At 42.7% G+C, this 12,376-nt stretch overlaps 1 protein-coding gene across 2 annotated transcripts in view; it reads left to right on the plus strand.

Annotated features, from left to right (window-relative positions):
• Positions 1-12,376, plus strand: part of ZMIZ1 (zinc finger MIZ-type containing 1) — a 556,702-nt gene that overhangs the window by 345,574 nt on the left and 198,752 nt on the right. For both annotated transcript variants that reach the window (XM_084845236.1, XM_084845235.1), the window contains one exon: positions 2,192-2,297. In XM_084845236.1, coding sequence (XP_084701362.1) covers positions 2,192-2,297 — 106 coding nt within the window. The remainder of the gene's footprint in view (positions 1-2,191; positions 2,298-12,376) is intronic.

Consider the following 12,376-nt stretch of genomic DNA (forward strand, 5'->3'; position numbering starts at 1 on the left):
GCTTGTTGAGAATAAGGAAGCGTAAAGGATGCAGCATTTGAAAAAGGATATTTTCCTCAACTATTTCTATCCAAGAAGACAGAAGAAGCAAGCCTGAAACTAAGGATCAGACATACTGTCCCTTTCATGTTGCTTCCACTGGGATGCTCAGGACAGCTCCTAGATCTTCTGAAAACTAAATCAGATAACAACGGAGTGTTTTCTGGTACCTTAAAGACTAACAAATCAAATCTGATGCTGAACAAACACGCAGGAAGTGTGAATGCTATAGTGGTAAATGAGGATCCGTTGGTAACCTAAGTGGGAGAGTGTTAATGTGATATTGGAATTACTTCTAGACATCAGCTTCCCCTGCAAATGTTTAGCTCTTGGTTTTCAAATTACAACAGCAACAAACTCTTCATCCATTCATCAATCTCAATATCATTCATGTTGTGATTCTTTGTAGTTAATTAGGAAAAGTGGATACTGGAGGGCAGTTTGGATTAATAAGAGCCATGCAATTGTGCTGACTAGTTAATACAGAATAGGAACATTTCATTAACATTTATGGGTTATCACATATCTTTATTTCCCATTCTGTTCTGTATCATTGTTTTATGGCAAGCCAGTGTTGGACACAGATAATTGCACACTAATGAATGCCCTCTTTAATTCATGAAGGAGCTTTTGCTCTGAAGCAGAAGTGACCAAAAAACATTTATTTCTTGAGTGGTAAGCTCTTTGGAGTAGGGTATGACTGAAAATAAAGGTTGGTGCTAAATTAATGAAAAATAATGTCACTAAATAGTAACGTCTTACTGTTTGTCTCTGGCTTTCTGTTTTAAGGGAATGTTGGAACAACTTGGAAATAAATAATACACATAGTGTGCATGTAGTATGTATGAGCTGAAGCTATTTTTGGATTCTGGTGGTTCTGCTGATCTAATCACAGCTGTGAGTTGGGTGGACAGGGCCACAGGCCACATAAAGGCAGTGCTCTTAATTGTAATGATTCTACTTTGAGGAGGTTCAAAATAAATGAATAAAATCAAAGAAATGTGTTTTCCTCCTTTGTTACAAGTGTGTTTTATTTTAAATAGTTGAGTTTCTGAAGAGCACATTTTTATTGTTTTTATAGGCTCAGTTAATGCCATGAGAATGATAGGTCCTGATTGTACAAGTATATGTCTACCCAGCATCAGAGAGGCCTACTCCTTTCTTTGTCCTACTCTCCCTGGGTGGAAAGTAGCATGTGATCTTGACACAATATCGAATTCATTTCTACCTAAGATCTACTTGAAACTGCGGGCTGTACCTCTCAGTCACTCTCTCTCTCTGTCCTCTTGATATTGACCTGGTTTGCATGTAACAACAACCCATGGGTTGTTGGGACTGCATAGGAGCGAGCATGCATGCTTCCTCACAACCATTCACTGCTTCTGCTTTGTTTGTTTCTCCATCAACAACCCAGAGTGCCAGGTTCAGACGTTGCAGCAAACAACCCAGGAATAGGGCATTCTTGTTCATTTTGTAAACCAGAAACAAAGCAGAAGTGGTTATCAGGCACACAGCAACAGGGTTGCTCATGCCCACATGGCCCCAACATTATGTGCAAGCCAGGCCTTTGAGTAGAGAAATATAAACAGGACAATACTATTCTTTGAAGTAGTCCGGAAGTTAAGATCTCAAGCCGAATCTTAAATGCAGTAAGTTTTCAACAGCTGTCTCCATTAAACGTTCACTTAATAGCTTGCTTAGTTTCAAACCTTGGTAGTTTACATTTCGGTTTGAAGAGTCTTTTATGGCAAAAAGACAAATGGTGGCTCTCAGATTCAATGTATGCTGTGTTTAAGAAGCTGAATAGGTTGTTACAGGCTTAGACTTGAACTGACATCCAAGCTAAGTCCTGGACAATCTGGATGCTGCTGTGCCAAGTTGCCTTCTCTCAGCTTCTATTCCACACTCTGTAAATGGGAATAACAGTCGCTTGGTTCACAGGGTTGTAGTCATTAGGCTAAATGAAATGGACATTAATGCACATCTTGCATTATAAAAGGGCTATGTAAATCACATTGATGTCAAAAACAAAAGAACAAAGCTCCCTGGTACTGCTGTTTATATTGTGGGTGCCACCTCAGACACATTGGCATGCAAGTGGTGATTGTGCAGTAACTCTCAGTGAATGATTACTTTTCTTCCTTCTTCTCAGGTTGTTAGCAGAGTGGCAGCACAGCAGGGCTTTGACCTGGACCTTGGATACAGGCTGCTGGCCGTTTGTGCAGCCAACAGGGACAAGTTCACACCAAAATCAGCTGGTAGGAAAAGCCAGTTTTCTTTCTAGCCGTGGCCTCTTGACAGAGAGAATCTTGACACGCTTTGCAATGTACTTTGCTCTTCTGTAGGACATTGATAGCCTTCTGTCATATATTTTAGTATTACTTGTACAATGCGATCCTGACATTGGTCCCTCTTCTCTATTTCTCCAGCTGTGTCATTCATTCGCCATGCCAGCAGTCCAAAGAAATGCTGTCCAGGGAAGACGAGGGGTGGGTGTACATGCCACCCAGGTGGAAGTTTCTTTGACATTTCCACTGCAGTCACTCACATTCCCGAAGAGTAGGGATGCTGCAAATATGGTGACTTTCCGCTCTCAATACAAAATTTGAGGCTGCAAATAAGTGTCTATAGCAGGCAACCAGTTTAAAAATATGATCATCTGATCCATGAACAAAATGGTGCAGCGACTGGATATATAATATAATGTTCAGTTAAGCCATTTGCTGAAGTGATCTGCAAGAATGATTAATTTCTGCTTTGCATTTCCTAGTAAGATTCTGTGCTTTCAAATGGGGAACATGGTGTGCAGTTAAGCCTATGGATGGGTAAATCTCTCAGTTTGGCTTTCTCCCACATTTGATTTTTTTGAATCTCAAATTCTTTATGTCGCAAATATGAAGAGGGTAACATGTATGAGATATAATGCAGTGATCTGGGTTTGTGTTGTGAAAGCTGCATATCTATTTTTGCAGATAAGTGTCTCAAACATGCGATGTCTATATGATGGAAGTGAAGGGACAGGTTTATTCCCACCGAAGAGGCAATTATAAATAAAAAAGCTTCAATGTGAGTGGCTGCGGGGAAATGTCAAGCAAAGCCTTCAGTTGTGCATGTGGTTCTTCTGTGTTTCTGGGGTATGATGTTTTTCGTAGAACTTTTGGGTATTATGGATTGTGTCATTGCTCAGATGGTATTACGTATTGTGTCATTGTTCAGCCTGTTAGAATCACTTTCTACACAATAATTTTCCTAGATAAAGATAATCTCTGGGCAGAACTACAGGTTTTCTGGCAAACGTGTTTCCCAAATGCATGTTTGCTGGTTAACGGTACTGCAGTGACTGGGTTCAGACATAACACTAAACAGTGGTTTTGTGTTACAGGAAAGCCTCAGGCTCATGCACTCCCCTTTTCCCTCCCCTCCTCCAGTGCAGCTGCAAGGAGGACATCAGAAGCTTTCAGTTCTGTTTTCAACTGACTCCAGTTTAGCATTATGTTTGAACCCAGATGAACTGGTTAATCTTAACTATGATTAGCTCATAGCTTGTTTCATTGGAAACAAGCCAAGGTTATTAACAATGGTTTGAAGTTAGCTTGTTTCCCTAAATCATAATTAAGAAACAGAACTGAACACTTCTAATCTCTCTTTCATGGCCATGCCTGAGAAAGAGAGGGAAGGGGAGAGCTGACAAGGCCAAGGCTCACGCACATAACATCAAATTATGACTTAATGGTGTGTCCGAATGCAGCCATCGTGTTTGGGGGAGAGATCTGCAAGGGAGAATCGGTGGGCAAGCAGTTGCTTAGCCATTCCAACCACAGGTTCTCCCCAGCCCAGCCTTCAGGCCTTTATTCCCCCAGTCTTATTCCTGGTCTTGGAGCTATCTGTGGATAAATGGCTGGGCAAAGAGTTGTAGGAAAGAACTGGTTGGTGGGTGGGAAGAGGGTTACATATGCCTCCTCCTGCCCGCATTAGCATTAAGAGATAAACACAGAATTGCAAGGAGAAAATGTGTATATTATTTCTGAAGTGGGACACAAGTGGTTATTGTGCTTGAGTATACAACATATTGTTATGCCTTGGCATAGATCTCTTTTTGAATTTTTTAAAATTCTTGTTGTCACATTCAGAATTTTATAACAGACAATAGTTGGAGCGACACCCAGTCTGATGAACTTTCCAGACAGTTCACATCTTAAAATATCTGCCTGATTAAGGATGCAATCCTATGCATGTTTAGACAGAAAAAAGTCCCACAACTCCCAGCATTCTCCAACCAGCATGGCTGGTTGGGTCGTGCTGGAAGTTGTAGGATTTTTTTCTGCCTAAATATGCATAGGATTGCACCTTAAATTTTTATTTAAGGCAGGGGTATGTAACCTGTAGCTCTCCAGATGTTTTGGCCTACAACTCCAATCATCTTTCACCATTGGCTATGTTGGCTAGGACGGATGGGAGTTGTAGGCCAAAACATCTGGAAGGCCACAAGTTGGCCATGCCTGATTTAAGGTTTTGACTGTTCCTTTTTAAGCAATGAGCTCCCTTTTGTGTATCCAACTTACCTGTCTCAAATGTTTCTTTTTGCTATCATGCACTTGCTTCCCCAGTTTGCTCTGCTAGAGCCATTTCATATGTGACAATGAAGTACAGTTCTACAGTAAGATAAAACAAGAGTGCCTGTCTCCCATTTCCAATTCTTACCATATCTTTGATGCAATGATTCCAAAGTGTTGCATTTAGCAGTGTATTGCAGCCTTGCAATTATGTTCCCAAAAGTTGCTAGCCCACAGAAAAAATTACTACCCTTCCTACGAGTGTACATTATTTGTGTCCTAAAAGAAAAAAAAAAACTTTTATAAACTCTCTCTGCTTAGTCACCTAGATTTGATTCTGATTCACCGTGGTTAACTAGGTGAATGGGTATTTACTGGAGCAACAGATGTCTGTCTTCATTCTTCTCCATTACTTGCTAAGCACTCTGGGCAGCATCTTTGCATCTCGATGTATTTTTCTTACATCTGATTGTTAACACATTTATTTCATGAGCTACTGAAGTTCAAACAGTGAACATTCACACTAGAAAGGAACCACTTCTTTTTGCACTGAGGATCATGTTGGAAAGCTAGGCTGCATTTAAAAAATAGAAGTGAACCATTTGTGGATCACAACCACCTGTTGAAGACCAATGTTTTAGTGTTTCCCCATGTTGTTGCAGCTAATTTGTGTACAAGTTATATAAGCTATACCTACTCTCTTTTTCTTTCTTGGTGGTTATAAAATAGTCCCGAGTTCTGTATACATCTTGGTAGCCAGAAATAAATAAATAAATGATTTTTTGAGAGCCATTTCCCCATCCCAGCCATATTTCAGTCTTATTTACTATCCAGTATTCTAGAAACCCAAAGGCCTGCCTTTTTAAGTAGGCAAGACCTTGAATGTTGTTCCTTTAAGTCACTGACTTAGCAAAAGCAGTACTGTTTCTGTGAGCTAAGATCTCCTTATTAGAATCAATCACTGTGTTATGGTTAAAAGGATTGGCATTTGTGCTTCCTCTATTGCTGCCATTTGGGAAAGGCCTCCACAGAGAACTTGCCTTGTGTGCTGTTCCCACAGAGTCCTGTATTTAGCATGATGGGACTTTAAAGAACATCAGGGCATCATGGAATTTTAGAGAGCAACTTCCTCAATCTCTCAATTGAATTTATCCAGCTCTTCTAATAAAACAGTAATATTTCAAAAGTTACTAGTGTCAGGAGAACATCACAATTACAACTAAAATTAATTTGCCATTGGTAACAAAAGGGCTGAAAGAGCTTGCTACAAACTGTGATAGGAAAGGTGTTTAAATGAATCTGCATGTTTATTGGTCTATCTGGAGTGAAATGAATGCAAGGGAATTGACGGGAACGAACATATGTTCAGTACAAGTGTGCGATGAAGCACCAAAGAGTCTTGTAGAACTTAAAGACTAAATCCATGATGGAATAAGCTTTCGTGAAACAAAGTCAGATGACGTAGGAAGAAGTGAGCTCTGGGTGCCACAAGATTCTTCATTGCTTTTGCTGCAACAGACTAACATGACTACCTCTCTGGCTTATATTTTTAAGTACTCTTTAGAATTTGGGGCATTTACTTGTTAATTACTCGATCATCTTTTTAGTTTTTAACTTGCATTTTTTCATTTTAATACTAACACAAGTAGGGTTTCAGCTGTAGAATGTGTTATTATTGGAGGCTGGACTCGATGGTCTTATAGGCCCCTTCCAACCCTACTATTCTATGACTCTATGATTCCATTATAATGTAAATTTTGTATTATTTGCAGCAATGAGCTTTATAACTTTGTAAGTTAGGCCAGTGTTATTATGCCCATTTTGCAGATGATGGCTGGAGCTGAGTCCCACTACACTATGGCCACCCAGTGAGTGCATGGTAAATATGGGATGTGAAGTGGGAATTTCTCACCTCGCACTCATAGCCACTACACTAGTAGATCCTCCTGAACTATTTTGGATCCTATCTGACATTTCTGAGATCCTAGCAAGGCAACCACTCTTGCCACCAAAGTTATTTGCCATTAGTAAGTTCCTCCATTGCTTCAATGTTCTTCGTGTTTTGGAATCTTTCCAGTTCCCCATTGAGAGCAGTGCATCTAAGTACTGTGGATGCATGATAGTGGGCTCAAAGCAGTGTTATGCAAGCAGACTTCTCCTCCCTTCCTCTTCCCTGTGCACACCCCAGATTTGCTCTGGAGGGTCCCCAACACTCTGGAGTAGATTGGGGGGGGGCCTGCAGTGGGAAGGGGACATTAAATCTGCCATCAGTAGGACACCATTGGCTACAGCTCATTTGGCCAGTGCCCTCTTACCTTATACAAGGATTTTCTCCCTGAGATAGTTGTCGTTGCCTCCTTTTCATTTGCAAGTATTTAAAATCTGTGTCTCAGATGAGTGCCAACACTGAAAGGTATTTTATCTCAGGTACATGAGAAAAACACCTGTCAATGTTTCTACAAGAGTCTCTGTTTTAAGAGAGCACAATCTCTCACATTTCAGTTTAAGGGCTTTCACATTTTGGAGCTCTTTTCATCTCCTTAAACTGAACAGCAATTCCTTTTTGAGGCCATCTGTGCAGCTAACATGGTTTTTGAACTCATGATTTAAAGTCTTGTTTGTTTAGCATAGGTAATCCTCATTTACCCATGTGGTTAATTTCAGTTGTTTTTAAGAACAGGTAGGGTGGAAATCAAGTAGTGTGATCAACATTAGAGTGCATTCTTGAAATAAGAAGAATACAGTTGTGTCTTTTTTTGCTCCATATAATCTGCTATGTTCTATGTAGAATTGGCACTTCCTCCTGTATTAATAAGAATAATGCTCACACTTAGGAACATTCAAAGAGCATCATATATATTTTATCTCTGTAATGGTTAAAACTAGCCTATAAGGTAGGATTGTATTATGATTGTCTCTATATTGCAGATACAGGTAAGGCTGAAAGAGTCATGACTTGCCTAAAGCCTAACATCCCAATTCAAGCCCAGGCCCCCAACCGCTACACTACACTAACTGTCTACAGTGGGCCAGCTTCTCTCTCCTGCCAGGTGCTTAGATGCAGCATTTCCCATCTTGAAAATAAATGAGACACAGTGTTTTTTAAATGCACTTGGCATCTGCTCCCGAAACATTTGTTAGTAAATGGCATTGACTTGTTATCGCACAGCAGGTAGGTCATGGGCTTGTTTGCTTCCACACTGCAGAATCATGGTGTGTTTTCCCTCCTTTATCAGTCCTGTCCAATCTTGAATTTTCTGAGTTCAATTCTTATTCGTGAGGCTTTGTCATAATGAGCTATTAGGCGAGCTATGCTAAAGACTGTAACCTTTTATCATCTGAGGAAGACTTTGCATGTGTCAGCCACTTGGGACTGCAATATGGAAGAACTAAGGAAAATACTGTATTTCCATATCCCACCATGACTCCACTTCCTTTACTCCCCATAATTCATTGGTGCTTTCTGTGACTTCTTCCAGGTGACGCCTGGAATTTTAGCTTGGAAGCAGTTATTCCTGGTCCTTGCTCTCTGCCTGTCAGCCCATCTCTTCCCTCTATATCTCCCAGTGTGTCAGCTTCCATAACCATTTTCCTGCCCTTCTGCCTTCTTGGTCCTTTTTCCTGCCATCCTTTCTAACAGGCTCCTTGCATCAGATCTTGGCCTTTAATTGATTCTGCCTTTTAACTGGCCCTCCTGTGGGCATGTCTCATGCTTCATATAGCTCCAGGCTCAGTGCCGTCTGGACTTGCACTTCAGCTCTCCATGTGTTCATGTGCCTGTGGCCCATCACTGAGATGTACATTACACTGAAGCAGCAACCATAGGAGTGGAAATCACTTTTAGGTCCTCTGTGTTTCTTGTGTAATTAATAGAAAATTCATACATCTCCCAAATGAGCTGTGTTTCCTCTGTTGCTGCTTCTGTTCAATGCTTGCTTACTCAAGGAACTTGAGCATTGGCTATTTCTGTCTTTAAACAATTGAAAGTGATGCATAGGAAAGTACATTGTTTTCAAGGATACATCTTAGTAAAACAATATTTGGCATTGGGATGGGGGTTGAAAGAAATAAACTTTCTAAACTTAAATATTTTACAAAATAGTTCAGTGATGTGCTGTGGTGCTGCTTTGTTCTTAGCAGGAGGGCCAGACAAGGGGACTGGGTAGAGGAGGAGATCACGCAGAAAGCTCTGTCAGAGAGAGACATTGTCCGATATCTCTGCAGGCAGATGATGTGTGTGGGGGGGGGGGGGTGGCTTTAAGGCAAGAATGTGCCAAGAAAGTACCTTTGCGGATTCTGTGGCAAATAAATCTTCAGACCACCTGGATAGGTGGCTCAACGTGACCTGTTTGATAGTAGAAATGGCAGCCCCATTCTTTCCTTTGGCTCAGCTCAGACGTCAGCCTAATTTTGACCTTGATTGACTCTGCGTGGCGTCTTCTTTTTAATACAGCAAGACGAGCATGCCACCGGATCACCATTGTGAATGTCAGTGTTACTAGAGAATGTAAAACAAACAAACAAACCAAGAAACATCTGATAAGTTTTAAATGTGTATCATGAAGAGGTTTCGGGGTGAATGCAGGTGGCATTTGTTGAAGGTACTTCATGGCTGACTGATGTTATCAGAATCAAATACCACTTTGGGGGCTTTTGTACCACCTCTCCTTTGTTTTCTTAGTAATCCTTGCAACAGTACCGCAGCATAGGTCAAGATTGTTATTCCCATATTGTTGAAGGGAAGGTGGAAGCTGAAAGAGAGGGTCCTGCCTTAGGCCAACTTATGAGCTCATGGCTGAAATGTGATTTCAGCTTGAGACTTCCCAGCTCGTGCATCATTGCTCATAACCTTAGCCACTCCACTGGGGTTCCATATTGTGTCGTGCACCTTAGATGGGTAGGCCCAGAAACATCTCCAGTCATGTTGTCTCCTTTCATTATTGCTTGGCAGATTTATGGCTTCTTCCTATGTTGTATTTAAGGGACGCAAAGGCTGCTTTTGCTTGTCACCTCTATGTCCTTAAAATTTAACATAGGTAGGTGTAGCTATTTCCAAGGGAACAGATTCTGCAAAGATGCTTCTGAAACCGCATGTTCTTCTTCATGGTCTCTGTGCATCACACACATGGGCTCTGTGCCTGTGTGGAGCCTCATTCGAGAACATTCTCTAGCTGAGGAAAAAATTTCGGTGGGAACCCTCCCCCACCGTCCACTACACATATATTAGTGGGTTCCCGCCCATTCCCTCAGTTCTCTTTCGACCGCCTTGCTGAAAGGACACCTTGTTGGGACGTCTCAGTTTTTCGCTGAGGGTACCTAGGAGCTTTCTTCCTCCCTTTTCTTCTTCCTTTATCTTCTTTCTAAAAAAAAAGAAGTAGTTAGTTATTTTCTGTCTGTTTTTTTGCGATCGTTGATCACCGTTTGGTGATGCACGGCCATTAGGGCCCCTTTTTGAAATGTGCTCAGTACAGCAGTAAGCTACCCCCCACTGATGGGCACTCCCTTTATCTGTTTTGCCTGGGGGAGTCTCATGTGGTAGAGACCTGCCGACACTGTATGAATTTCACCAAACTAAATGTCACCGGGCAGCCTGTTAAAAGGGATCATGTGGAAGAAGGCTTTGGAAGCCATTGACTCAACGTGCCCAATAATTTGTATTTCTCAGCCTCAGGCTATAGCAGAGACAATTCAGTCTTCTTCTGTACAGTGGGCCATCTTTGACTCTAACCACGGGTCGAACTGATCGTCCCACTCCAGGCAGGTCCTTAACCATGTCTACAGCTAAGAAACTTTCTAAGAAATCTAAGGCGCCAAAGGCACCTAAATCATTGAGTGAGGGTCCTAAGAAGAAGAAAAAGAAAGACCATAATATATGCCTTTCTCCTTCTCAAACTACAGAACAACGCCAGATTGAGATCCCACCGCCTCTGCCTCTCTTGGACTCTCCAATACCGAGAGCTCCATCGATTTCGTTGTCAGTACCGAGGGTTCCTTTGATATCATTGCCTGAGCAACCACACAGGGCATCGATGTCAGAAGGCGAAATCAGAGAGTTGTCGCCACCAATAGCGCCCCGCATCTTGCCGCCTCAGATTCCTCTGTCTCCTCCCCCTGTACCAAGGGAGTGTTTATATAGGGTACCTCCCTGGATTCCTTATGTTCTGACATGTCACGTATGCCCTACTGCGACCACTATGAGAGGGACGTGGACTACTGTTCCCGTTCGCCAATACGTGACTGGGACAGATATGGCGACTGGTCCATTCTGCCCAGAATGCACTACCAATATGAGGACTGGCATTATCAGTGTGTTGTTTTTCGTGATCGTACTAGGTATTTAGGAGCAGCTTCTCCTCGGTACCGTTCAGTACCCTCGGCAACAGTTTCAAGGCCACCACATTTCTTACCACCTCCGCCAGTCCCAGCATGCCCAACTTCACTGAAAGCACACATACAATCTACGACAAGACTGTTGGTGCCACAAGCTTCTGACACTGTGGGATCAATTCAGTCTCTCTCGTTCCCACCCCTGCCTAGCCCAACATCCAGGGACAAGGAAAAGGATGAGGGACAACACAGATAGCAGACTTGGTGGATGCGCGACGCAGACGCAGAGAGTGGCGCCAGATGGAGGGCGCGGAAAGGAGGCGTAGTGCCCGGTTGGCGCGCAAACAACGGCTGCGCCCAGAGGATCCAAGGGAAAAGGGGAGGGACTCTCCCTAGTCCTTAAGTTCAGGGGTCTGCCAGTAATTCCCTTTCAAACGGGGACCAACTGTTTCAACTTAGGGCATAGGTACTCTGCTGCTCAGATCTAGTTGCTACCTGTAGAGTTGTTAAGTTGTAAAAGAAGAATAAAGCTTTGAAAGGAATCCCTTTGTCTGTGTCTGGACTTGGCTACTGGATTAGACTGAGAGAGGCCTCCAAGGATCCCTTGACAGTATCATTGGCACAACCTTCTGTCTCCTCACCAGAGAGAATGTGGGAATGTGCGAAGGGGTTTCACCTTCCGAGGTTCTTTACCACTTCACAGAACAAATAATATGACTGGCACAGTCATTGGGAATTGAGACCCAGCAACCAAAGGAGAAGTAACAAGCCCTGGTTTTTGATGTAGTATACACGGAGGCTTCGGCTCCAGTGTTCATTCCTTTTCTCCCTACACTGCTACAGACCATAAAGGAGTCCTGGAAAGCCCCTTCTTCAATGGCCCCCACGTCACAACGTTTAGAATCCCTTTATAAGGTGAGAGAGAAGGACACTGGTTTTCTGTTTCCACATCTGCACCCAAATTCTATTATAGTCACAGGGCAAATCGCAAAAGATTCATGACTCGTCAGCCAACAAGGAGTGTCGCAGGCTGGACTTACCGGGCAGGAGGATTTATTCTTCGTCTGCACTTGGCCTCCGTGTAGCTAACTATCAGGCAACAAAATGTCAAGGTATCAGCTTTTCTTGTGGGAAAAGATGGGATCCTTGTGCAACTATCTCCTGGAAGACCAGAGGGACCTTGCACGTCTTTTTCAGATGGAGGCAGTGAAGTTGTCGTGACAACAAATTAACACCACTCATCACCAAGCTGACCGTGATGCAAAGGCGACGGTGGGAGCAGTAGCCTTTCACAGGCAGACTTGGCTCTGGTCTGCTGGCTTGACACCAGGGGCATGATCATGGATAGAAGATCTTCCCTTTGATGGTGAAGGCGTCTAACAGTGACGAGGCAATGGATGCAATTCAAAAGGCAAGAACGCTGCAAAAAGGATGGGTGTTTTGCAGCAATACCAGCA

Source organism: Heloderma suspectum, chromosome 3, assembly GCF_057233095.1.
Source record: "Heloderma suspectum isolate Gila_16-S chromosome 3, 16-S_ref, whole genome shotgun sequence".
Classification (NCBI taxonomy): Eukaryota; Metazoa; Chordata; class Lepidosauria; order Squamata; family Helodermatidae; genus Heloderma; species Heloderma suspectum.